Source organism: Pleurodeles waltl, chromosome 6, assembly GCF_031143425.1.
Source record: "Pleurodeles waltl isolate 20211129_DDA chromosome 6, aPleWal1.hap1.20221129, whole genome shotgun sequence".
Classification (NCBI taxonomy): Eukaryota; Metazoa; Chordata; class Amphibia; order Caudata; family Salamandridae; genus Pleurodeles; species Pleurodeles waltl.
This window is the reverse complement of record NC_090445.1, coordinates 23541163-23565146: the sequence shown is the minus strand read 5'-3', so window position 1 is coordinate 23565146 and position 23984 is coordinate 23541163. Positions and strand designations below refer to the sequence as shown.

General features: G+C 47.6%; 1 protein-coding gene across 1 annotated transcript in view; it reads right to left on the bottom strand.

Moving 5' to 3' along the window:
• Positions 1 to 23984, bottom strand: part of LAMC3 (laminin subunit gamma 3) — a 527783-nt gene that overhangs the window by 172322 nt on the left and 331477 nt on the right. The window contains exon 16 of the mRNA XM_069237073.1: positions 20690 to 20832. Coding sequence (XP_069093174.1) covers positions 20690 to 20832 — 143 coding nt within the window. The remainder of the gene's footprint in view (positions 1 to 20689; positions 20833 to 23984) is intronic.

Here is a 23984-nt window from a genome sequence, read left to right as displayed (position 1 = left end):
ACTAAAGAAACTTGGATGATGTCTTCAATTATGTCATAAATTATGTCCTAGAACATGTCATGAGTGATGTTATATGTGAGTTCATAAGCAGTGCATGGTGGGGTGCAAGTTATAGTTAGCGCTGTGTTTCTTTGAGTTGTCACTGACATATTCACCTAACTATAATGTTACTTTTGCCTTTGTTTTTTTGTAAATACATACATATATATATATATATATATATATCATATATATATATATATATATATATATATATATATATATATATATATATATATATATATATGTGTGTGTGTGTCTGTATGTATGTTACCTAGTGGCGGTCGTCACTAGGTATTTATAGTTAGGACCTACTTTCTATAGAAAAGGCATTTTTTTGTTTTGCTAATAACTTTAGTGCCGTTTGATGAATCTTGACGAAATGTTCCAAAATATTACGATACTCACTTTAGCATCTGTCTGGAAAGTCGTCAAGCGAGGGCCAAGAACAAGGGGGTCCCAAAACCTTTTTTCCCTATGCATTTTTGCATAGGGATTTTCAACAGAAATAGCGCCTGAACCACTCGACAGAATTACACCAAATTTGGCAGAAAGGTAGCTCTTGGTCCAGAAAGCGACCTTTTTGTTATTTGTTATTAAGTGTAAATCTGTTCAATAATTTTTGAGAAATTCAAGAAAATAAAAATTTGTATATATAGGGACACGAAGGCTCCGCAAACCCTCCCGATCTCGTGCTGAGATCTGATTGGCTGCCAACACTTCAACAAGGAAGTGTTGGCAGCCATGTTGGGACTTGGCTTCAACCAAGTCCCTAAAAAAAGATTAAAAACAAGAAAAGGGGCCAGGGTAGGGACGCTCTGACCCCTTAGCTCTGGAGCTGGGGTCTCAGAGGGAACACACCAGAGCAAAAAAAGCATTTTTTTCAGCTGGAATAGAGGCAGGTCGGCTGAACATTCATGTTTCTTTCCAAACACATGTGTGAGTTGACTGACACAGGGATGTCTAACATCACAGTAAGGAGTCATCTATGGCCTAAAGGTTAAAGTCACAGACCCTTGTACTGAAAGTTGAGGGTTCTATTCAAGGTGCATCTGTTGTTAGTTTCCTTCTTTAATTTATTTTACTCTTCAAAAGTTTAAGGTTCATACTGCAAGGAGATCTCACTCTTTTTAATTGCCAAATTAATTTTTCTCTTCAATTTGTCCAGAAATATCTCATTCTAAGTATATCATTTATCAAAGCCTAAAAAATTCTCTATCTCTCTCCCTCTCACTCTCTTTCTCGCTCTCTCTCAATTTCTCTTTTTCAGTCTCTTTCTTCCTCTCACAGATCCACTCAGACCTTCGAGCACCCACTCATAGCGCCACTCAGACCCTCACACTTCCACTCACAGACCCACTCACAGTGTCACAAACCCACTCATAGACCCACTGAAACCCTCACGCGCCCACTCACAGACCCACACAGACACAGACGCACCCACTCACAGACCCACACAGACGCACCCACTCACAGACCCACTAAGTCACTGATGCACCAATCTCACACCCAGACAGACACTCTCACAGCCACTTTCACACCCATATACATCCTCTCACACCTATTTTCACACCCAGAGAGACAGGCTGCGACCATCTCCCGTTGCACACGGCCTTTGTCTGTGCACAGCATAGGTTGGGTGGTTAGAGGGATTGGCCACAGGGTCTGGCTACAGGCCCCGCCTAGCGACCAATCCCGCCACTCACGGCTGAAGGCGGTGGTTGGATTAACTTATAGAAATAAAAATGACTTTATGTTAAAAAAAACAGAAATTCACTTAAGAAACCAAAGGTTACAGGGACGTTATAGTTAGGCTCACATTTCAAACATACAAAACCGTAGAGATTCAGCAGAGATTTGGCAGTTATAGATACCTGTGCTAACTATAACTTGCATCCCTGTACTCATGACATGGTCAGTGACATCACTGATGACATCTCAAATGACATCACGGATGGCATAATTCAGTGAGTGTGAGTGGTTGTCTGGATGTGTGAGTGGGTGTGTGAGTGGGTTTATGGGTGAGTAAGTGTTTGAGACATTGTGATTTCAAAAAGAGGAAAAGATGGCCTGAATTCCACAACAAAGAAAGGTGTCCTTGGCGGCACGCAGAGATCAGGGCCCGTATTTATACTTTTTTTAGCGCCGCATTTGCGCCGCTTTTTGACGCAAAACGGCGCAAACCTACAAAATACAATGGCATTTTGCAAGTTTGCGCCGTTTTTGCGTCAAAAAACGACGCAAATGCGGCGCATAAAAAGTATAAATACGGGCCCAGGTGTCCTTGACGACATGAAAGGAAAAGGTGTCCTTGGCAGGACCCTCAAGAAGAAGAGTATTTTGAAGGAGACAGAGATCATATGTCAAGCGTGGAGAATGAGAAGGGACTTGATGAGTATGTATTAGATTTACATCAAGATGATTAATTTAATGAAAAGTCTGACAATCTTGAGGTGGCACGTGCTTCAAATACAATTAGAGATCCTTTTGGTGGAGAAATGTTTCCTCTTTAATATTAAACATCCATGAAGTGGAGACTGGTGGCCTATCGATCACGTAGGAAAATTTATAAAAGAGTGGTTTTGCAAACCCCTATACAGGGAGGCCCGGAGTGTGATGACGGTAGAGGGATCAAGGCCAATCATTGAAGAAAAGGTGTGTAATACACCAAATTTGGATCCAGAACTAATTTGTTTTTGTTCCTTTTAGGCAGGGTTCCAAGAAAGGGTCTTGAACGCTACTTGAAAGCTTGCCAAGATAAGGTGTTGGATGTCATGCGACCCTTGGCAAGAAATTTTTACATGGTCGAGGAGACATGCGTTAATGAGGAGCAAGTTGATTTAGAGTTGCTAAGAGGATAGAGTCTGAAGGCTGTGGTCATGTTAGGAAATGCAAATGCTGGGTTGCTGGCAGAAAGAAGAAGGGCCATTTTGATGAAGATAAGTCCTAAATTAGAGGACATGGCTCAGAAGGAAACGAGCAAGGAGGCTAAAGGATTGCTCTTCGGTCATGGTCTGGTAAAGAGTATTGGGAAATATGTTAACACTTTCACCACCTTGGGCAGGGCGCAAGGAAATATGTGAAAGGTATTTGGAAATGGTGTCTTTGGCAGGACCAGGAGTTAGGGGACCCACTACTGGCCATAGGATACAAAGGCCCCAGTACAACATTCAACATGGCAACCAATATAGAGGAAAAGTTTCCAGTCTTCCTCCAGTTTTTACACTAGCAGAGGAAGGATGTCCGGACAAGGTCGAGGGAGATTTATGCATGGATGAAATCAGTGTCAGACCAGAGTTCAAGGCGAGTATAGAAATTAATTCTGTCTTTTCCCTATGAAAAGTAGGATGACGTTTGCGACATTTCAAAAGAGAATGGGAGAAGTCAACGCAGGGCCCTTGGGTGTTAGAAACTATTCAGGGGCATGTAATAGAGTTAATGGATTGCCTCATCAAGGAAGAGAGCTAAGGGAGGTAAGGGTATCCGAGAAGGAGGAGCTGATTGTAGATTTCAAATTAGAGTTGTTGATTCAAAAAGGTATGGTTGAGCGCATAGAAGAGAGAGCGAAGTGTTTTGTAAGCAATACATTTTCAGTCGAGAAAAAGGACAAAGAATAAAGAAGGCCATTCTTAAATCTCATGGAGCTGAACAGGTTGGTGCCTTTTTCTCCCCACCAACACACCCATTCTGCACTGGCAGTGTGCATGTGTTAGGTGAGGGGTCCCTTAGGATGGCACAACACATGCTGCAGCCCTTAGGGACCTTCCCTGGTCCCAGGCCCTTGGTAACTTTTACAGGGGACTTATCTGTGTGCCAGGGCTGTGCCAATTGTGGAAACAATGGTACATTATTAGTGAAAGAACACTGGTGCTGGGGCCTGGTTAGCAGGGTCCCAGCACACACTCAGTCAAGTCAGCATCAGTATCAGGCAAAAAGTGTGGGGGGGGTAACTGCAACAAGGGCCAGTTTCCTACAGCTATGTTTAGTTTCTTGTATAAGAGTTTCGGATGTGACGGCATTGGGGGTCAGTAATAAGGTGATCAGTCCAGACGGAGTGTATTTTGAGATCTGAGGACAAAGACTATGGCAGAGCCCCTTTTTTTATCCATATTTTCTAGATGAAATAACGTTGTGTGTAGTGGACTGTATGAGTGAACATGAGAACAAAGTATTGGGATTTAGAAAGCAAGGAGAGAGTCAATTATTGAGAACTTACGTGAAACCCTTTGGTGCAGTAAGTACAGCAAGAACGTCAAGATGGGTGAAGAATATCAAGAAAGAAGGAGGTGTTATGGTGACCATGTGCATGTCGCAGTCTATGCGAGGGGCTGTAGCGAGCAAGATCTACTTGTCTGGTGATCGGTAGGAGGAGACTTAAAGCAGCTGATTGGATGAATGTTGGGACTTCTGCCAAGCCTTACTTCAGACCAGTGAAGTGGCTGTCGAATGAGGTGCTGAAGGGCTTTCAACATGCATAACGGTAGCCTCCGGTCTTGAAACGAAATGGCGATTCTCCTAGTGTAAAGTATAGAGAATTAAGATTTCATTTAAGACATGGAGGCTAAAAATTATCTCTCACTCCGCAACCCTAAAAACACAAATAATAAATAAATAAATAAATAAAGGCAGAAGACAGTGGGTGAAATGAAAGGAGGGCAAGGTTCTGGTGGAAGAGCTACTAGAGACGGTTCTGTTCCAAAAAAAGAAATAAAAAAAAAGAAAATGCAGAATGTCATTTTGCATAAAGTTGATTTTAGATGTTACAGGTCCAGGAGATTGTAGAACGTATATATTGGTGATGAGATCGATATATTTTTTCGTGCAGAGTAACCAGGAGGGAAGATGTTGTAGAAGAGGAAATGACGGGCAGCGGGATGAAGAGGTGTAAAGGACGAAGAATGATTCGCTGACTTAAAAGAGGAGGAATGTTCAGTGGAGGGATATTTACGGACTACATGGTTGTGGGTCTAGAGTTATTCCTTGTTGTAAGTTTTTTTTTAAAGTGCTACAGGATTGGCATTAAAGGTTGTAATGAGTAATGTTAGTCTTTAATGAAATCTTGATTCTCTATTCATTACACTAGGAGAATGATCATTCTCTGATGAATTGTTAGTCAGTCAGAAAACTGGATATTGGCTGGGAACCAATAAAAAGGCTGTTAGCACAGAAGATCTGGTAAGGCTGATGATTACAGAAAAGGGCCACCAGCTTTTAAACATGGGATCAGAAATACAAGGAGGGGCTTTTACCCCATCTCAGAAATGGACTACCCATTTTAGAACACATTTCACTCACCAGTAGGAATGTTTGTTATCACCTCCTCGTTATGTTCCCCCCAATTAATTACATGATGAGGTGAGGCGGCCATAATATGTTGATTAATTAGGGTGAAAACATACTCGGAGTAATGCAATTACCGGTAAGTAATTGAAGCATTACCTCCTCGTTATGTTTTCCCTCCTAATTAGTTAACATAATGAGGCTGGCACTTCTCATTATGTTATTAATTAGGTTTACTTGGAGTAATGCAATTACCAGTAAGTAACTGAAGCATTAGGAAGCAATGTGCTTGTATCTCCGTGTTGTGATTATCAAGTTTAAAAAGATGGTTTTCATCGTAGAAATTCTCTTCTAAACTTAAAATGGGTTCACAGCATCTTCAGAAAATCTTCTGGAAATACGTCATAAACTCTACAAAGGCGGACACTAAGGGCCTGGTTCAGATCTTGGCGGAGGGAATACTCCATCTCCGACGTGACGGATGTCCTGTCCACCGTATCACGATCTCCATAGGGATATCACAGGAACGTAAGAAGGCGGACGGGATAGCCGTCACATTTAATGACGGAAGATTCCCCTCTGCCAAGAATCAGGCCCTAAATCTAGCCAGGTTCTTCCGTCTCTGGAATGGACTGTCTTCTGCAGAAGAGGGGTCGTGCAGTTACAAAATTAGCAGCCTGACCTAGTACTTAATTTCTATCACCGGAAATCACCAAAAGCCATTCAGAACCAGGAGTGCTCTCTAAATAGCCACTCTAGTGCATTCTAGGAAGGCTAGCCAAAGATTTTCTTATGCATTGGCCACATCAATTCCAAGTCTCACAGGCCTAGCTACGGATATCAATCCAGCACAGCGCCAGAAGTTCAGAAGTGAAATCACGTGGCCTCTGACCCCACATTGAGGTCACAGGAAGTGACATCACTAAAGTTGAATAATATGCAATAATTCCACAGCGAAAAAAATTGTTTTGAAAGCAGAGGAAAGTCCATGTTAGTATCTATCCACAGAAAACGAATCCATTGGGCATGGTACTTAAGAAATATTCTTGGAGGGAGGCCCAGCACAAATACTCCTGGTGTGGGTCCAACGCTCACCCTTTGCCTGGAGTAACATCAGGATGGTATTAAAGTGTTCCCAGGGCTGCTTTAACTCCAACCCCCGCCCCCCTGCCGGAGTGGCCCTTAAAGTCTCCAATCCGGGGGCTCTGAAGCAACATCTGTTTGCCCTTTTAACATTAGACCTCGTCATATAATCCATGCATTAAACTCCAGACACTAGTGATTCAAGGCATCACAGACAAGCGTGTACCCCCACGCGCCCCCACCCAGATGTCAATTGTTACCTTCTAACACTTGGAAGAGGTGGGGGGAGAGGATGTGGCATAATGGCCAGAGCTGCCGACTCTGGAGCAGGGTAACGAGATTTGAGTCTCGACGTCGGCTCAACATCCTGTGACTCTGGGCAGATCACTTAGGGTCTGATTTAGATCTTGGCAGAGGGAATACTCAGTCATGAATGTAGAGGGACATCCTGTCCGCCTTATTACCATCTCCATAGGATATCGTGGGATCGTAATCAGAAGGACAGGATTCCCTTCCGCCAGGATGAAAATCAGGTGCTAAACCTCTCTGTGCCCACAAATGAATGTGTTCTTGTGTAACGTGACTGGTGGTGATGTAACGTGCTCCAATACCTTCGGGATGAGTTTGCGTTATGTAAAAACTGCAACAAAAAGGAGGGACTGACAAGAAACCAGACAGATCAGAGGTGCCTGGCGCTGCCTCCGACACGAAACAGACTCTCCTCGCATCACAAGTACGATAAAGTCATCCCTTCCAACACAGTCTGTCCTCAACTGTAGTGTACCAAATTTTCTGGGCAACTTTCAAGCAATCGCTAGCCTCCTCGTCACAGGGAGGGGTGGAACAAGAGAACTATATGAATACGTAGGCCCAAACTTATACTTTTTTAGTGCCGCATTTGCGTCACAAAATTACGCAAATGAAGTGCTAAAAAAGTATAAATAAGGGCCATAGACTTAAGCTGCCCCTTCCTGGCCAGCAGGGCGGCCCTAGGCCTCAGAGAGCAATGGAAAGTACACTGGCCGGCACCAGGGCCAAGCTCTGCGGGACACCAGCCAGAGGGCGGATATACACAGAAATGTGCTGCCATTTCCTATTTGGGAATTTTAGCGATTTGCTATTAGGAAATCGCAAACTGCAAAGTACTACAGTGTGTTTGACACTATTTGGGATTCCCAGTGGGTCACCAATGGATCCGCCTCATCAATATTCATGAGGCAGGTCGCAATTTGTGACCCATTGTGAGTGGCCACAATCAGAGGGATGGTGTTCAGCAGACCACCATGTCTGTGACTGATTTTTCAATAAAGCAATTTTGTTTTGTAATACAGCCCATTTTTCTTAAAGGAAAAGAGGATGCATTACAAAAACAAAAATGAAAAGTATTCTTTTCATTTTTTTAGAGTAGATAGTGGTCCGTGGAACCACTGCCTGCTCTTAAAAACTATTTGTGCCCCCATTCACAAAGGCGAAGGGGTCCATTGGGGACCCCTTCCCATTTGAGAATAGGTTACCACCAACTTCTGCATTCAGTTCGCAAAATATTCATACACCCCACTGCAACTCGCTATTAGAAAGGGAAGCCCTTAACAAGCCCCTTCCTAATACCAACTCACAAACCCTACTTTGCAATTAGGTAATAGGTCACCGACTCTCAAAATAGTGTTAGTACATGTCAAACAGCTATTCAGTGGTCGCAAATGTCCCAGTTCTCCGACTGCAACCACTAAAACCCTTTCTACATCTGGCCCATGGTCCAGTGTCCCATAGACTCCTCGCCCTTTCTGAGGCATCTGTGTGCAAAAGGATGCACTGGGCCAGTGGGCTTGCCACATGCAGTGTGTTCTGTGAACAGCAGCAGGAACCTACTCTCACCCCTGCTCTTAGTACGTGCCTGTGACCCCTGGCACATGCACTAGAACAGCAGAGGGCGCACCTCCAAATGTAAGCTGATGACACCCAACTCCACATTCAACTGTGGAAGAACTAGACAACGCAAGAAAGATCACCACAAGACATGACTGCGTACAGCACTGATGCAAAAGAGCACCTTCTGCCTACACGGAGGGCCCGAGTCACCGAGGTAAACTTAGACCTGAAGTCTAATTTAACCCTGAAGTCTAAACTTACAGGTCTAAACTTATACTTCAGGTCTAAACTTAGGCGCATATTTATACTTTTTTAATGCTGCATTAACTTCATTTTTTTTATGCAAAAGCGGCGCAAACTTACAAAATACAATTGTATTTGGTAAGTTTGCGCCGCTTTTGCGTCAAAAAGCGGCGTAAATGCGGCGCAAAAAAAGTATAAATATGGGCCTTAGACTTCAGGAATAAACTTAGACTTTAGGATTAAACTTAGACTACAGATCTAAACTTAGAGTTCAGAACTAAATTTATCTTTGTGAATCGGAACCCGGAGACGGCAGTCCCTGCCCTGTGGAGATATGGAGACAGCCCGTTCACCTAGCCATCAATTGTGGTGGTGTCCACAGCCACGTCACAGAAAGTAATACCCTGATCGTCACATCGCTGATGCCATTGTCAGAGGTATCACGATGCACCTGTCTGCGCTCCCAAAGACCCAGCCCGCTACTCCAAACTGACCACCCAGAAGAGCAGAAAAAGCTCTGGCGATGATGCACCAGGAATGGTGCAATGTAATCTACACCGGGTTCCAAAAACGAACAGATCAGAGGATACAGATCAGAGGATCAGAGGATACATGGGGTGAGAAGGAAGACAGGGCATTTCAAATCATCAAAAGCTCGCGTCTGCAACATACCACGATGGGCAACTTTGATCCTGCAAAAGACTCAGAACTAATAATTGATGCCAGCCCCACCCGCCTAAGATAGGAGCCATCTTGACGCAAAGCAGTGAGGAGAATGAGTGGAAACCTTTTGCTTTTGCAAGTTGAGCACTCACAGATGCCAAACTTAGAGGTTCTGTTTATAAGGTGGGGCTGTACCCTTTTTCAACTCTACAGACACCATTTCTGAGGGGCGACAGACCACCAGCCACTGCTGATGCTATTCACAGGGACTGAACACATCCACCACTGAGGACTGAGAATTGCCTTAGTGAGCTAGAAAAGTACCAGTTTATAGTGGGCTACTTGTGAGGTTGCAACAATCCTGGTGACTAGCTGCTTCTCCACCTGTGACTAACTACGCCCAGTCACCCTGAGACTGGAGAGGGCCGATAACTATACAGAATGGATAGCGAGCATCTCTTGCCCTTTAGCCATCCTCCTTGGAGACATTGCCTCAAGTGACACGGAAAGAGCCCTGCCTCAAAGAAGCAATTCAAGTAGCTGAATCAAACCAGCGAAGACGGTCCTGGGGATAGCAACAGAAGAAATAGTGAGTACCGAGTGGACTTGAAGGCCCAATGGACAATCCAATAATGAACAAGGTCAACACGATAAGAGACGGCATTCTTCTCCGGGGCCATAGACTAGTCATTCCCCGGATGCTGTAACTTAGAGGGACCCATCAAGCTCTCCAAGGAGCAGCCAAAACAAAACCTTGCTGCATTTCAAAGTATAGTTCCCAAAGGTAAAGGTTATTTTTGATTTGGTGGTAGCCAAACAACAAAGGTGCCAGGCACCCAACCGCCCTAAGAGGCCAGCACCTGTAATCTCAGAAGATCCGAGTGACCGTCCAAGGTTGGATGCTAGTGCCCAATGGAAGACACTTACTCCAAATATTCATGCAGTCCCATGTGCACAGGGAAGTCCCATGTCCACAGAGCAACCCCATGAGTACGGAGCAGCCCAATGTGTACAGAGCAGTCCCATGTGAACAAAGCAGTCTCAAGTGTTCAGAACAGCCCAATGTGCACAGTGCCATCCCATGTGTACAGAGCAGTCCTGTTTTCACATAGCAGTTAAATGTGCACAGTGCCGTCCTATGTGTACAGAAGGCCCAATGTGCACTGTGCAGTCCCATATGTGCAGAACAGTCCTGTAAGAAACTGGGAAATTATTTGTGGTGGGTGACAACCCACCCAAGGAATAATCACAACCCTTGTCAGGGTGACCCACTAAAGTCACTAAATAATCCTGAACTCAAACCCTTAGAAGCTATGGCACAGAGTGCAAAGGCTTAATTTACTGTGTGTAAAGTATTTAAGCAACACCAAAACAGTACTAGAGTCAAAATGAATAACAATAAAAATCCCAAACGTAATTAGAAAAATAGAATAACATTTAATACACAAAATGAGCGTAAATGACAAAAATCAAAGGGTACCGGAGATATGAATTTTTTAAGTTTTATGAAGAATTAGGGCCTAAAAGCATAAAGAGCCTATTATTGCCATTGGTTGTGGTACGCAGAGACTTAGGTGCCATTTGAGGCTGACTGTGATGGAGGGTGGGTCGGATACACAACCAGGTTTTTCCTAGTCAAAGATTTTACCTGCTTAGTCCTTTAAGTCCCAATCCACCACATGAGTACACCTCTAAAGCGCCCAGGACCTCAAATGAGGCCCTTAGAGACTCACTGGGTGTCGGACGGAGGCCAACAGCAGGGTCCATTACAGGTCCAGTTGACATTGGTCAGCTGGTCCTTCAAGGAAAATGCCTCTTGCAGCTCAGTGACTTCCTGTAGTCACAAAGGAGGTTAGCCACCTGACCCTTAGAGTCAACTTCCTATTCCTGGGTACAAGAGGGAGCAGGTCCAATCCTTCAATGGTCCTCTTAGGTCACAGACAGCAGGTCCAGTCCTCTTCTGATCTTCTGCAGGTCCAGAAAGTGTTCTAAACTTGGTGCCGGGTGGTGCACATTTATTTTCTGGCACTAGCTAGTGGGTGGGAATGACACCTGGGCACACCCTAACCAATGGGACAAAAGATACCAGGGCCAACCCTAACCACTTTGGTCATTTTCACGATGGCAGAAGACTTCAGCCACACTAAACTTCGGCTCTGAGGGCTGGGTGTGTGTGTGAGGAGTGTACCATGGTAATCTAGCATCCTCCCACAAACAGCACTAAAATCCAGTTTGAGGCAGCCATTGTACCTACATTAAACCCAGGAACAGAATTCTGATATGACAAAAGCACAGTCCTTCAGCAACCAGGCAGTAAATCCACAAGAATTGTCTTGGCATCCTGTTTGCTCCCTTTTTAAGTGTGCATCAAGAGTTTTATGTAAACCAAGAAACAGAATTCTGGTAGGACTAAAGCAGAGCCCTTCAGCAACCAGGCAGAAAATCTACAAGAATTGTCTTGGCATCCTGTTTGCTCCCTTTTCAAGTGTGCCCCAAGCATTATATATAAACCAAAACACAGAAATCTGGTAGGACTAAAGCAGTGTCCTTAAGCAATCAGACAGTGGATCCACGATAATTGCCTTTGTGTCTTGTTCTCTCCCCTCTCAAGTGTGCCCATGTGTTATATGTGAATCCTGCAGACCTGTCAAGCGGGAAATAACACTCAAGTATGATGTGACACTGTAGTGTCTAAAAGGGCGCCCACAGTCCCCACACTCCTTATTCAGTAGAGTTAGGTGGAGTAATCTTTGTCTATTTATGTCAGCCTATTGTTTGCTCCTGGAAGGCATTTCCTGCCTATTAACACCTATTCAATGCAAATTACTGTCTGGGAGAAACTGGAAAGCCAATGCAAATTAGCCTCCAGGAATGTCAGGCAGCGAAAAGGTAGCTTTCTAAACAGTATTTTTCCTTAATATTTATTACAAATCGGAATTCACCATTGGTTTGGACTTTCAGTAACTATTAATAATAGTGTTTAATTATTTTTCTATCTTTTCCCATTCCTGAAATATAGTATTAGGATTTTAATCTGCACTCTTGTATTCTAAATAGGACAGCTAGGCCTGCCACAGTGAAATTAGCTTTTGGGTACTACTCACTGTAAATACATGTTAACATCACATGTCCACATCTCTGTGAGGAGAGGCCTCTTTTTGACATGGTAAGCCCCACACTTTTTGCCTGATGTATGATGTAGCCTTGAAATTATAGTGCCCAGGACCACTGCTAACCAGGTTCCCTGCTCCAGAGCTCTTTCCCTAAAACTGTTGTGATGCCCTGACACAATTGGAGAGCCTTTTAGCTACCACTATAAGTCCCTAGTAAATGGTACCTAGGGACCCGGGTCATGGGACACCAAGGGTAGGTCCTTGAGGGCAGCAGCACTAATTGTGCCACCATCTAGGGCCATGCATTCCAGTACACCCAGCACTGCCGGTGGAGGCTGAGTGCCTTGATGCAAACGTAAAAAGTAAACTCGACATGGCGCACTGCCTGTGTGCCCTGCCAACTACACACTGCATAAAATATGGGTAAATCACTCCTCTGGCAGGCCTTCCTGCCCTAAGGCAGGGTGCACCATACTGTATGTGAGGGCATGGCTCCATGAGCCATATGCCCCCACTATGTTCTTACCAAACCGTGGGCATAGTGAGTGGACAGGGTAGCCATGTCAACACATGTGCTGGACACTGGTCAATACCAGTTTCACAGCTACATGACTGTCACTCTGAACCCTGGGTTGTTTGGTATAAAACAACTTAGAATGATAAATCCAAACTGGTACAGGTGTTTGATTTATTATTAAATGTACCTAGGGTCATCTTAGAGAAGCCCCCTGCAAAAGTTAACTACCCTGGCATGGTTGCTGACTGGTTCTAACCAGCCTGCCACCTCTAGACAGCCAATCTGCAACCTTGGGGTGAGAGATTCTTCTCTCTGGATTGCAGACAAAGTCTTTCCTGGGTGGAGCTGCTAACACCTCCTCCCTCAGGAATGTGCACTGTCTTGGTAGTGAGCTTCAAATGGCCTACCACCTTTGAAACTTGACCTCCAGGCCTGCTGCTAGCAGCAGAGGGCTGCCCTGTCGCCAACCCCCACTTGTGGCGGGAGCAACGGCAGAAAATTCAAACTTAGGACAGGGGGAGTGGCCCTACCTAGCATATACCATCCCCAAGGTGTTGCACGCAAGGTGGACACTCCATTTCATTTTCCTCCATCTTAGAATGAAGGAAAATAGCCAATCAGGTGTAGGGATGTGACCTCTGCCCACAGTAAATGGTCACTTGGTGGGTGTAGACACCCTAAGGTAGATGACCCATTAGTCACTACCAAGTTCACCCTAAAACACCCACTAAATACAGTATTTAGTGGGTATCCCTAGACCAGGAAATCAGATTCAATGGACAAAAGAAGACCAGCAACAAGAAGATCTAAAGCACGAGAACTGTGGACCTGCTGCACCAAAGAAAAGGCACCAAACCCTGCCTGCTGCACCCAGGACCCGACAATTGTCGCTGAGGAGCTGCTGGACAACCAGGCTTCGCTAATCACCACAGAACTCCCTCTAAAGTTGAGGTACCACTCTAAAACTTCAAGGAACCAGCAAGGCAGTGACGGTCACTTCACTGACTAGCTGTTAACTCCCGAACCGGACGCTGCAGCGGACCAAACTGCACCCTAACAACCACGAGGACAAAGCTTACCAGTGTGCCAAGCTTGGTGGCACTGCACCCTCCTGTGGCCAATCTATGACACTACCCTGGGAATTGGTCAGCCAACATCAGACACCAAGAAAAACAGACTGCACAGGGTTGCAAAAGGGCAAGGAGGAACCCCCAGTCGAGGGACTTCAGAAGCAACCTGGACCTTCCACCAGAGTGCCACGTTGTTCTGTAAACACCCCTAGAACCAACTTACTTCCTGTGGGCATCCTTGAGCACAGCTCTTGGCTCACCCTGTACCCTGCACCAAAGAACCAACTGTGCCCTAAGGTTCCCCCACCCCTTGCGACCTCATCACTCGAAGGGAAGCCCCAGGATTCACCGTTAAACTGACCTGTGCAATGCTTTTCCAACTGTATGATTTTATATGTATTTTTAAAGGTGATCCTCCATTGATTCCTACGGTGCGTAATTACGCACAAAAAGAGTATTTTTTATTAAACTTCACAAAAATTAATATCTCGAAAAGTACGCACCCAAATCTGATGATCTTGGTCTTAAAATTTATATAAAAATCTGAATTATTTTAATACATTGGACTTGAGTTATTCCTTTTGGTGTGAGGTGCAAGATTGATACTGTGGGTACAACAAATGCTTTGCACTTCCCCAGGACTGGCCTAACTGTTCGACCAAGCTACCATAAAAATTAGAGCATTAGGTGATCTAGTTTTTACCCCTGTAAACTAACGTGTGATTGCCTGGACTCCCTGCACAGTGTGCCTCGCTTTGCACACTGCATAGAGAGACAGCCTCCTACAACCTCCTACTTTTAAATACCATGCATCCTGTCTTGTGGGTGAGAAGGCCAACATAGGGGTGGCTTTAATACTTCAAAGGGAAGTTTTAGACTGTCAAAAGGGTTAATTTTGATAGGTCAAATTGCAATTTTTACCTTGCTACAGTCAGGCTACAATGGCAGGCATGAAGCCATATTTGCACTGCCGATTTAGTAGATGGCACAATAGATGCTGCAGTCCACTAGTGGCATATAACATACAGGCCCTGGGTATACTTTGTACCAAATAATAGGGACTCATAGGCAAGATACATAGGCCAATTGGTAGTTTGCCAATTTAACCATATTTAAAGTGGGAGCACAGGCACTTCACTGCTTGTTAACAAGGGTAAAGTGCAGCGGTCCAAAGCCAGCAAAAATATAGGGTCCAGCAAACGGCAAAAAATGACCACACAGAAAAGACAGATTTCCTACGAGTCCCATGAATGCAGTTCAGCCCCATGTGAGCAGAGCAGTCCCATGTGAGCAGAGCAGTCTCATGAGTGCAGTGCAGCCCCATGTGAGGAGAGCAGTCTCATGTGAGCAGAGCAGTCTCATGTGTGCAGAGCAGCCCCATGTGAGCAGAGCAGTCTCATGTGAGCAGAGAAGTCTCATGTCTGTAGTGCAGCCCCATGTGAGCAGAGCAGTCTCATGAGTGTAGTTCAGCCCCATGTGAGCAGAGCAGTCTCATGTGTGGAAAGCAGCCCCATGTGAGCAGAGCAGTCTCATGTGTGCAGAGCAGCCCCATGTGAGCAGAGCAGTCTCATGAGTGCAAAGCAGTCCAATGTGAGCAGAGCAGTCTCATGAGTGTAGTGCAGCCCCATGTGAGCAGAGCAGTCCCATGTGAGCACAGCAGTCTCATGTGTGTAGTGCAGCCCCATGTGAGCAGAGCAGTCTCATGTGTGCAAAGCAGCCCCATGTGAGCAGAGCAGTCTCATGTGTGCAGAGCAGCCCCATGTGAGCAGAGCAGTCTCATGAGTGTAGTGCAGCCCCATGTGAGCAGAGCAGTCTCATGAGTGTAGTGCAGCCCCATGTGAGCAGAGCAGTCTCATGTGTGCAGAGCAGTCTTATGAGCTCAGGGCAGTTCCATGCACGCAGACCGGCCCCGTGAGTGCAGTTCAGTCTTATGTGCACAGAGCAAAGGGCTGCAGTCTCGCATGTGCACAGCAGCCCTATGAGTACAGTGCAGTCGCACGTGTGCAGAGCAGCCCTATGAGTACAGCGCAGTCTCGTGTGTGCACAGCAGCCCTATGAGTATAGCGCAGTCTCGCGTGTGCACAGCAGCCCTATGAGTACAGTGCAGTCTCGCGTGTGCACAGCAGCCCTATGAGTACAGTGCAGTCTCGCGTGTGCACAGCAGCGCTATGAGTACAGTGCAGTCTCGCGTGTGCACAGCAGCCCTATGTGTACAGCGCAGTCTCGTGTGTGCACAGCAGCAGTATGAGTACAGCGCAGTCTCGAGTGTGCACAGCAGCCCTATGTGTACAGCGCAGTCTCGCGTGTGCACAGCAGCCCTGTGAGTACAGTGCAGTCTCGCGTGTGCACAGCAGCCCTATGAGTACAGTGCAGTCTCGCGTGTGCACAGCAGCCCTATGAGTACAGTGCAGTCTCGCGTGTGCACAGCAGCCCTAGGTGTACAGCGCAGTCTTGTGTGTGCACAGCAGCCCTACGAGTACAGCGCAGTCTCGTGTGTGCACAGCAGCCCTATGAGTACAGCGTAGTCTCGCGTGTGCACAGCAGCATGAGTACAGCGCAGTCTCGCGTGTGCACAGCAGCCCTATGAGTACAGTGCAGTTTCACTTGTGCACAGCAGCCCTATGAGTACAGTGCAGTCTCGCGTGTGCACAGCAGCCCTATGAGTACAGCGCAGTCTCGCGTGTGCTCAGCAGCCCTATGAGTTCAGCGTAGTCTCGCGTGTGCAGAGCAGCCCTATGAGTACAGTGCAGTCTCGCGTGTGCACAGCAGCAGTATGAGTACAGCGCAGTCTCGAGTGTGCACAGCAGCCCTATGAGTACAGCGCAGTCTTGCGTGTGCACAGCAGCCCTATGTGTACAGCGCAGTCTCGCATGTGCACAGCAGCCCTATGAGTACAGTGCAGTCTTCCGTGTGCACAGCAGCCCTATGAGTAAAGTGCAGTCTCACGTGTGCACAGCAGCCCTATGAGTACAGTGCAGTCTCGCGTGTGCACAGCAGCCCTATGAGTACAGTGCAGTCTTGCATGTGCACAGGAGCCCTAGGAGTACAGCGCAGTCTTGCATGTGCACAGCAGCCCTATGAGTACAGTGCAGTCTTGCGTGTGCAGCCCTATGAGTACAGCATAGTCTCGTGTGTGCACAGCAGCCCTATGAGTACAGCGCAGTATCGCGTGTGCACTGAAGCCCTATGAGTACAGTGCAGTCTCGCATGTGCACAGCAGCCCTATGAGTACAGCGTAGTCTCGCGTGTACACAGCAGCCCTATGAGTACAGTGCAGTCTCACGTGTGCAGAGCAGCCCTATGAGTACAGTGCAGTCTCGCATGTGCACAGCAGCCCTATGAGTACAGTGCAGTCGCACGTGTGCACAGCAGCCCTATGAGTACAGCGCAGTCTCGCGTGTGCACAGCAGCAGTATGAGTATAGCGCAGTCTCGCGTGTGCACAGCAGCCCTATGAGTACAGCGCAGTCTCGTGTGTGCACAGCAGCAGTATGAGTACAGCGCAGTCTCGCGTGTGCAGAGCAGCCCTATGAGTACAGTGCAGTCTCGCATGTGCACAGCAGCCCTATGAGTACAGTGCAGTCGCATATGTGCACAGCAGCCCTATGAGTACAGCGTAGTTTCGTGTGTGCATAGCAGCAGTCTGAGTACAGCGCAGTCTCGCGTGTGCACAGCAGCCCTATGAGTACAGCGCAGTCTCGTGTGTGCACAGCAGCCCTAGGAGTACAGCGCAGTCTCGCGTGTGCACAGCAGCAGTATGAGTACAGTGCAGTCTCACGTGTGCACAGCAGCCCTATGAGTACAGTGCAGTCTCACGTGTGCACAGCAGCCCTATGAGTACAGCGCAGTCTCGCGTGTGCACAGCAGCCCTAGGAGTACAGTGCAGTCTCGCGTGTGCACAGCAGCAGTATGAGTACAGCGCAGTCTCGCGTGTGCACAGCAGCCCTATGAGTACAGCGCAGTCTCGCGTGTGCACAGCAGCCCTATGAGTACAGCGCAGTCTTGCGTGTGCACAGCAGCAGTATGAGTACAGTGCAGTCTCACGTGTGCACAGCAGCCCTATGAGTACAGTGCAGTCTCGCGTGTGCAGAGCAGCCCTATGAGTACAGTGCAGTCTTGCGTGTGCAGAGCAGCCCTATGAGTACAGCGTAGTCTCGCGTGTGCACAGCAGCCCTATGAGTACAGTGCAGTCTTGCATATGCACAGCAGCCCTATGTGTACAGCGCAGTCTCGTGTGTGCACAGCAGCAGTATGAGTACAGCGCAGTCTCATGTGTGCACAGCAGCCCTATGAGTACAGTGCAGTCTCACGTGTGCACAGCAGCCCTATGAGTACAGTGCAGTCTCGCATGTGCACAGCAGCCCTATGAGTACAGCGCAGTCTCGCGTGTGCACAGCAGCCCTATGAGTACAGTGCAGTCTCGCGTGTGCACAGCAGCCCTATGAGTACAGCGTAGTCTCGCGTGTGCACAGCGGCCCTATGAGTACAGCGCAGTCTCGTGTGTGCACAGCAGCAGTATGAGTACAGCGCAGTCTCGCGTGTGCACAGCAGCCCTATGAGTACAGTGCAGTCTTGTGTGTGCACAGCAGCAGTATGAGTACAGCGCAGTCTCGCGTGTGCACAGCAGCCCTATGAGTACAGCGCAGTCTCACGTGTGCACAGCAGCAGTATGAGTACAGTGCAGTCTCGCGTGTGCACAGCAGCCCTAGGAGTACAGCGCAGTCTCGCGTGTGCACAGCAGCAGTATGAGTACAGCGCAGTCTCGCGTGTGCACAGCAGCCCTATGAGTACAGCGCAGTCTTGCGTGTGCACAGCAGCAGTATGAGTACAGTGCAGTCTCACGTGTGCACAGCAGCCCTATGAGTACAGTGCAGTCTCGCGTGTGCACAGCAGCCCTATGAGTACAGTGCAGTCTCGCGTGTGCACAGCAGCCCTATGAGTACAGTGCAGTCTCACGTGTGCACAGCAGCCCTATGAGTACAGCGTAGTCTCGTGTGTGCACAGCAGCCCTATGAGTACAGTGCAGTCTCGTGTGTGCACAGCAGCAGTATGAGTACAGCGCAGTCTCGCGTGTGCACAGCAGCTCTATGAGTACAGCGCAGTCTCACGTGTGCACAGCAGCAGTATGAGTACAGTGCAGTCTCACGTGTGCACAGCAGCCCTATGAGTACAGTGCAGTCTCACGTGTGCACAGCAGCCCTATGAGTACAGTGCAGTCTCGCGTGTGCACAGCAGCCCTATGAGTACAGCGTAGTCTCGCGTGTGCACAGCAGCAGTATGAGTACAGTGCAGTCTTGCGTGTGCAGAGCAGCCCTATGAGTACAGCGCAGTCTTGTGTGTGCACAGCAGCCCTATGAGTACAGCGCAGTCTCGCGTGTGCACAGCAGCCCTATGAGTACAGTGCAGTCTCGCGTGTGCACAGCAGCCCAATGAGTACAGCGCAGTCTCACGTGTGCACAGCAGCCCTATGAGTACAGCGTAGTCTCGCGTGTGCACAGCAGCCCTATGAGTACAGTGCAGTCTCGTGTGTGCACAGCAGCAGTATGAGTACAGCTCAGTCTCGCGTGTGCACAGCTGCAGTATGAGTACAGTGCAGTCTCACGTGTGCACAGCAGCCCTATGAGTACAGTGCAGTCTCGCGTGTGCACAGCAGCCCTATGAGTACAGTGCAGTCTCACGTGTGCACAGCAGCCCTATGAGTACAGCGCAGTCTTGCGTGTGCAGAGCAGCCCTATGAGTACAGCGTGGTCTTGCGTGTGCACAGCAGCCCTATGAGTACAGTGCAGTCTCGCGTGTGCACAGCAGCCCTATGAGTACAGCGCAGTCTTGTGTGTGCACAGCAGCCCTATGAGTGCAGCGCAGTGTTGCGTGTGCACAGCAGCCCTATGAGTACAGCGCAGTCTTGCGTGTGCACAGCAGCCCTATGTGTACAGTGCAGTCTCGTGTGTGCACAGCAGCAGTATGAGTACAGCGCAGTCTCACGTGTGCACAGCAGCCCTATGAGTACAGTGCAGTCTCGCGTGTGCACAGCAGCCCTATGAGTACAGCGTAGTCTCGCGTGTGCACAGCAGCCCTATGAGTACAGTGCAGTCTCACGTGTGCAGAGCAGCCCTATGAGTACAGTGCAGTCTCGCATGTGCACAGCAGCCCTATGAGTACAGCGCAGTCTCACGTGTGCACAGCAGCCCTATGAGTACAGTGCAGTCTCGTGTGCACAGCAGTAGTATGAGTACAGCGCAGTCTTGAGTGTGCACAGCAGCCCTATGAATACAGCGCAGTCTTGCATGTGCACAGCAGCAGTATGAGTACAGCGCAGTCTCGCATGTGCACAGCAGCCCTATGAGTACAGTGCAGTCTCGTGTGCACAGCAGTAGTATGAGTACAGCGCAGTCTTGCGTGTGCACAGCAGCCCTATGAGTACAGCGCAGTCTCGCATGTGCACAGCAGCAGTATGAGTACAGCGCAGTCTTGCGTGTGCACAGCAGCCCTATGAGTACAGCACAGTCTCGCGTGTGCACAGCAGCCCTATGAGTACACCGCAGTCTCGCATGTGCACAGCAGCAGTATGAGTACAGCGCAGTCTCGCGTGTGCACAGCAGCAGTATGAGTACAGCGCAGTCTTGCATGTGCACAGCACTAGTATGAGTACAGCGCAGTCTCGCGTGTGCATAGCAGCAGTATGAGTACAGCGTAGTCTCGTGTGTGCACAGCAGCAGTATGAGTACAGCGTAGTCTCGCGTGTGCACAGCAGCCCTATGAGTACAGCGCAGTCTTGCGTGTGCAGCGCAGTCCCACGAGCCCCCCAGTACGTACGTCGGCAGCCCCTGTTGGAGAAGCCAAAGTATCCATCGTGGCATCGGTGACAAGACACCCCTTCCACTCCGAGGTGGCAGACGCACTGCCCGGTGATGGCATGGCACTGGGCACTCTGGGACCCCACAGGGTGGCAATCGCAACTGGAAGGACAAAAAAGTTCATTAAGATGTGGTACAGAGTAGGAAACAAGCATGAGTGGCCCATCCTGGCACGAGTGGTCCTCATCTGTGTCCCTCACAGCAAGGGGGGCATTGTGTGCATGACCCTTAAAGTGCACTGTGTGACACCAGTGTGGGGTGCGGCCCCAATACCCTGCCCGAATCTTAGGGACAAGGGCCCGTGTGCCTGTTTCCATATCTATGGGTTATGGCATCAATACGTAGTCCACATCTATGGCACCCCGGTCCTTGGGGGACTCTCAGGGCCTCATTTACGAGGGCCAAGCAGCACACTGCACCACTGGAGTGTCTTTTTTTTACGCTCCGGTGGCACTGTGTGCCGGCAAATATCTACAAGACCACGCAAAGTGTAAACATGGCCCCCTTTCACGCCTAACTCTGCATGAAAGGGGCGTTCCATGGGTGTTGCTGTGGGTGTTACCACGCACCACCCATGGAACCCGGGGATATCTGACGCATTCCCAGATTTACAAGGCTGGGAATGCGTCAGATTCCTACGCCACCTCAGGGGTTGCGTTAAAGTGGCACAACGGAGAGATATAACATTATTTCGCCCTGCTGTTTCCTCTTTCTATGTGTGCTGCACTCTGCAGCCAGAAAGATAGAGATAAACGCCATTAATGATTGTTTAAATGCAGGAAGGTGTCCCTTCCTGCACATAAACAATCATCCTTGCAATGGATGCATCATTGCACCATGGCCCAAGGGTGCCTGAGTTGGCGCTAGGCAACAGTTTGTGTGTTAGCACTGAGGAAAGTACAGGGATGCGCCATATTTCTGTAAATGTGACGCATCCCTGCACATTTGAAACAACAAAGCATGGCGCAGCAAGCTGGCCTGCATCACCACGCTGCGTCATTTCCTAGTAAATGAGGCCCGCAGTACACAGACGGTTCTCTGCTAGTCCGTTGGATTTCTCAGTAAAGGGACAGTTGTCTCCTGCGCTATTGGCAGGGCCACTAGAATTATGCGGCAGGGGAAGACCAAAATATGCGGCAGGGCTGACTAAATTATGCAGCAGAAAAAGGAAAATAATTTGTGACGTATTGCCATATTATGTTGTTATTTTTACACATTTTCTGGGCAATGGTTTCACCTCATTAGTACCAGCTTGGTACCCAAATACAGCAATAAACAACAGAAAGGTGGCTCGTCAATCTTTGTGGAGGGCCTTCTACTGCCCGGCAACATGTGTTGCAACGTTTTCAGCAGCTTTTGATCTATTTGAGCTAAAAACATTTTTTTTGTGAAAATGTGCTGATTGTGCAGGAGATGTTATCGAAGACAAGGGCCCCTTATCAAACTAAATAAACAGAAATACAATTAAATCTGTATGAAAATGTTAAACATGAGTTATTGAGTCCAGCAAGATGAAGGTAAAATACGGAGGCAAATTTCATGCCAGGAAGGGAATTAAAGTGAAGGGGGTAATTTTCAGCAACTTCTGAGAATTGGCACAACCTTGGAATCCAATTATTCCACTAATACATAGTTATGTCCATACGTGGGTAGGGAGCAAACATTCTTACATCACTGTATTGCCACAAAAATAATGCATTTCTTGTGCTGGCTCCCATTGCCTGGGACAAGTAATTGATGAATAATTGTCTTCGAATTACTTGCATATTAATGATTGGTTCCTTGTATGAGCAGTGGTGCTTCACTGGTTAGATACATAAATACTAGATTCCTTTATGTTGTTTCTTATTGTCTGAGACAAACAATTGCTTTACAAAAGTGTTATTTTGTAAGAACATTTCTTCCTACCCATGTATGGACATAACTATGTATCAGTGAAATAACTGGATTCCAAGGTGGTGCCAATTCTCAGGAGTTGCTGAGAATTACCCCCTTCATTTTAATCCCCTTCCTGGTATGACATGTGCCTCAGTATTTTATCTTCATCTTGCTGGACTCACAATAAATCATGTTTTAAAGTGTTCACACAGATTTCACTGTACTTCTCTGTGTATTGAAGATTGTATTTAGTTTGATGAGGGGCCCTTGTCCTTGATAACATTCTCATACCCCAGATCCCTTTCTATATCTATGGTTCCCCTTGTCTTGTTTGAACTGTGCAGGAGTTGTGGCATTATGTGGAAAATGCAGCAAATCCACAATTATGTGGAAAATGCCACAGCCACAAAATCTATGTGTGTCTGTCGGGCATCTCAGCATACAGACTGCTGTGAGTTGCCTCTTGGTGCTGTTGTGTGTCTAACTTTGCAGAATTTTGTCACGTGGCCTGCTTCCACTGCTGGGTGTTTACCGGCTGCTGTCAACAGGCCTGTTGGCTGCTCAGTGGGTTTTCATAATGATGGAAACTCCAGATCTTGCTACTTTTCACAACCCTATGGAGTCATGATGACAGGGTCTTGTGTTTAATGAAGGTGTCCCTCCTCAAGTGTGGGAGTGCTTCAGTGGGGTCTTGTGTTTAATGAAGGTGTCCCTCCTCAAGTGTGGGAGTGCTTCAGTGTCTCCCTTCCCCCCTCAGCGTGTCAATGTCTCATCTCATCGCTCTTCCTGTGTGTGTTCCCCTTTCCTATTCTTAATGCATTCCCTGTCCTTCTATCTGGGAATCCAGCGTCTCAGCGCCAGTGTGTTACAGAAGTGTCACTGTGTGATCTGGTTCAGTATCATTAGTGTCAGTTGATTTTCTTTCCCAGTGGATTCCTGCCTCAATGTCAGTGTCTTTGCTGCCTCAGCATCAGTGTGTTTCCTGCCTCAGCATCAGTGTGTGTTGTGCCACAGAATCAGTGTACTCCCTGCTTCAGAATCGGTGTATTTCCTGCTTCAGCACCACATATTTCCTGCCTCAGCATCATATATTTCCTGCCTCAGCATCAGTGTATTTCCTGCCTCAGCATCATATATTTCCTGCCTCAGCATCAGCGTATTTCCTGCCTCAGCATCAGCGTATTTCCTGCCACAGCATCAGCGTATTTCCTGCCTCAGCATCACTGTAATTCCTGCCACAGCATCAGTGTATTTCCTGCCTCAGCATCATATATTTCCTGCCTCAGCATCAGTGTATTTCCTGCCACAGCATTAGCGTATTTCCTGCCTCAGCATCAGTGTATTTTCTGCCACAGCATCAGTGTATTTCCTGCCTC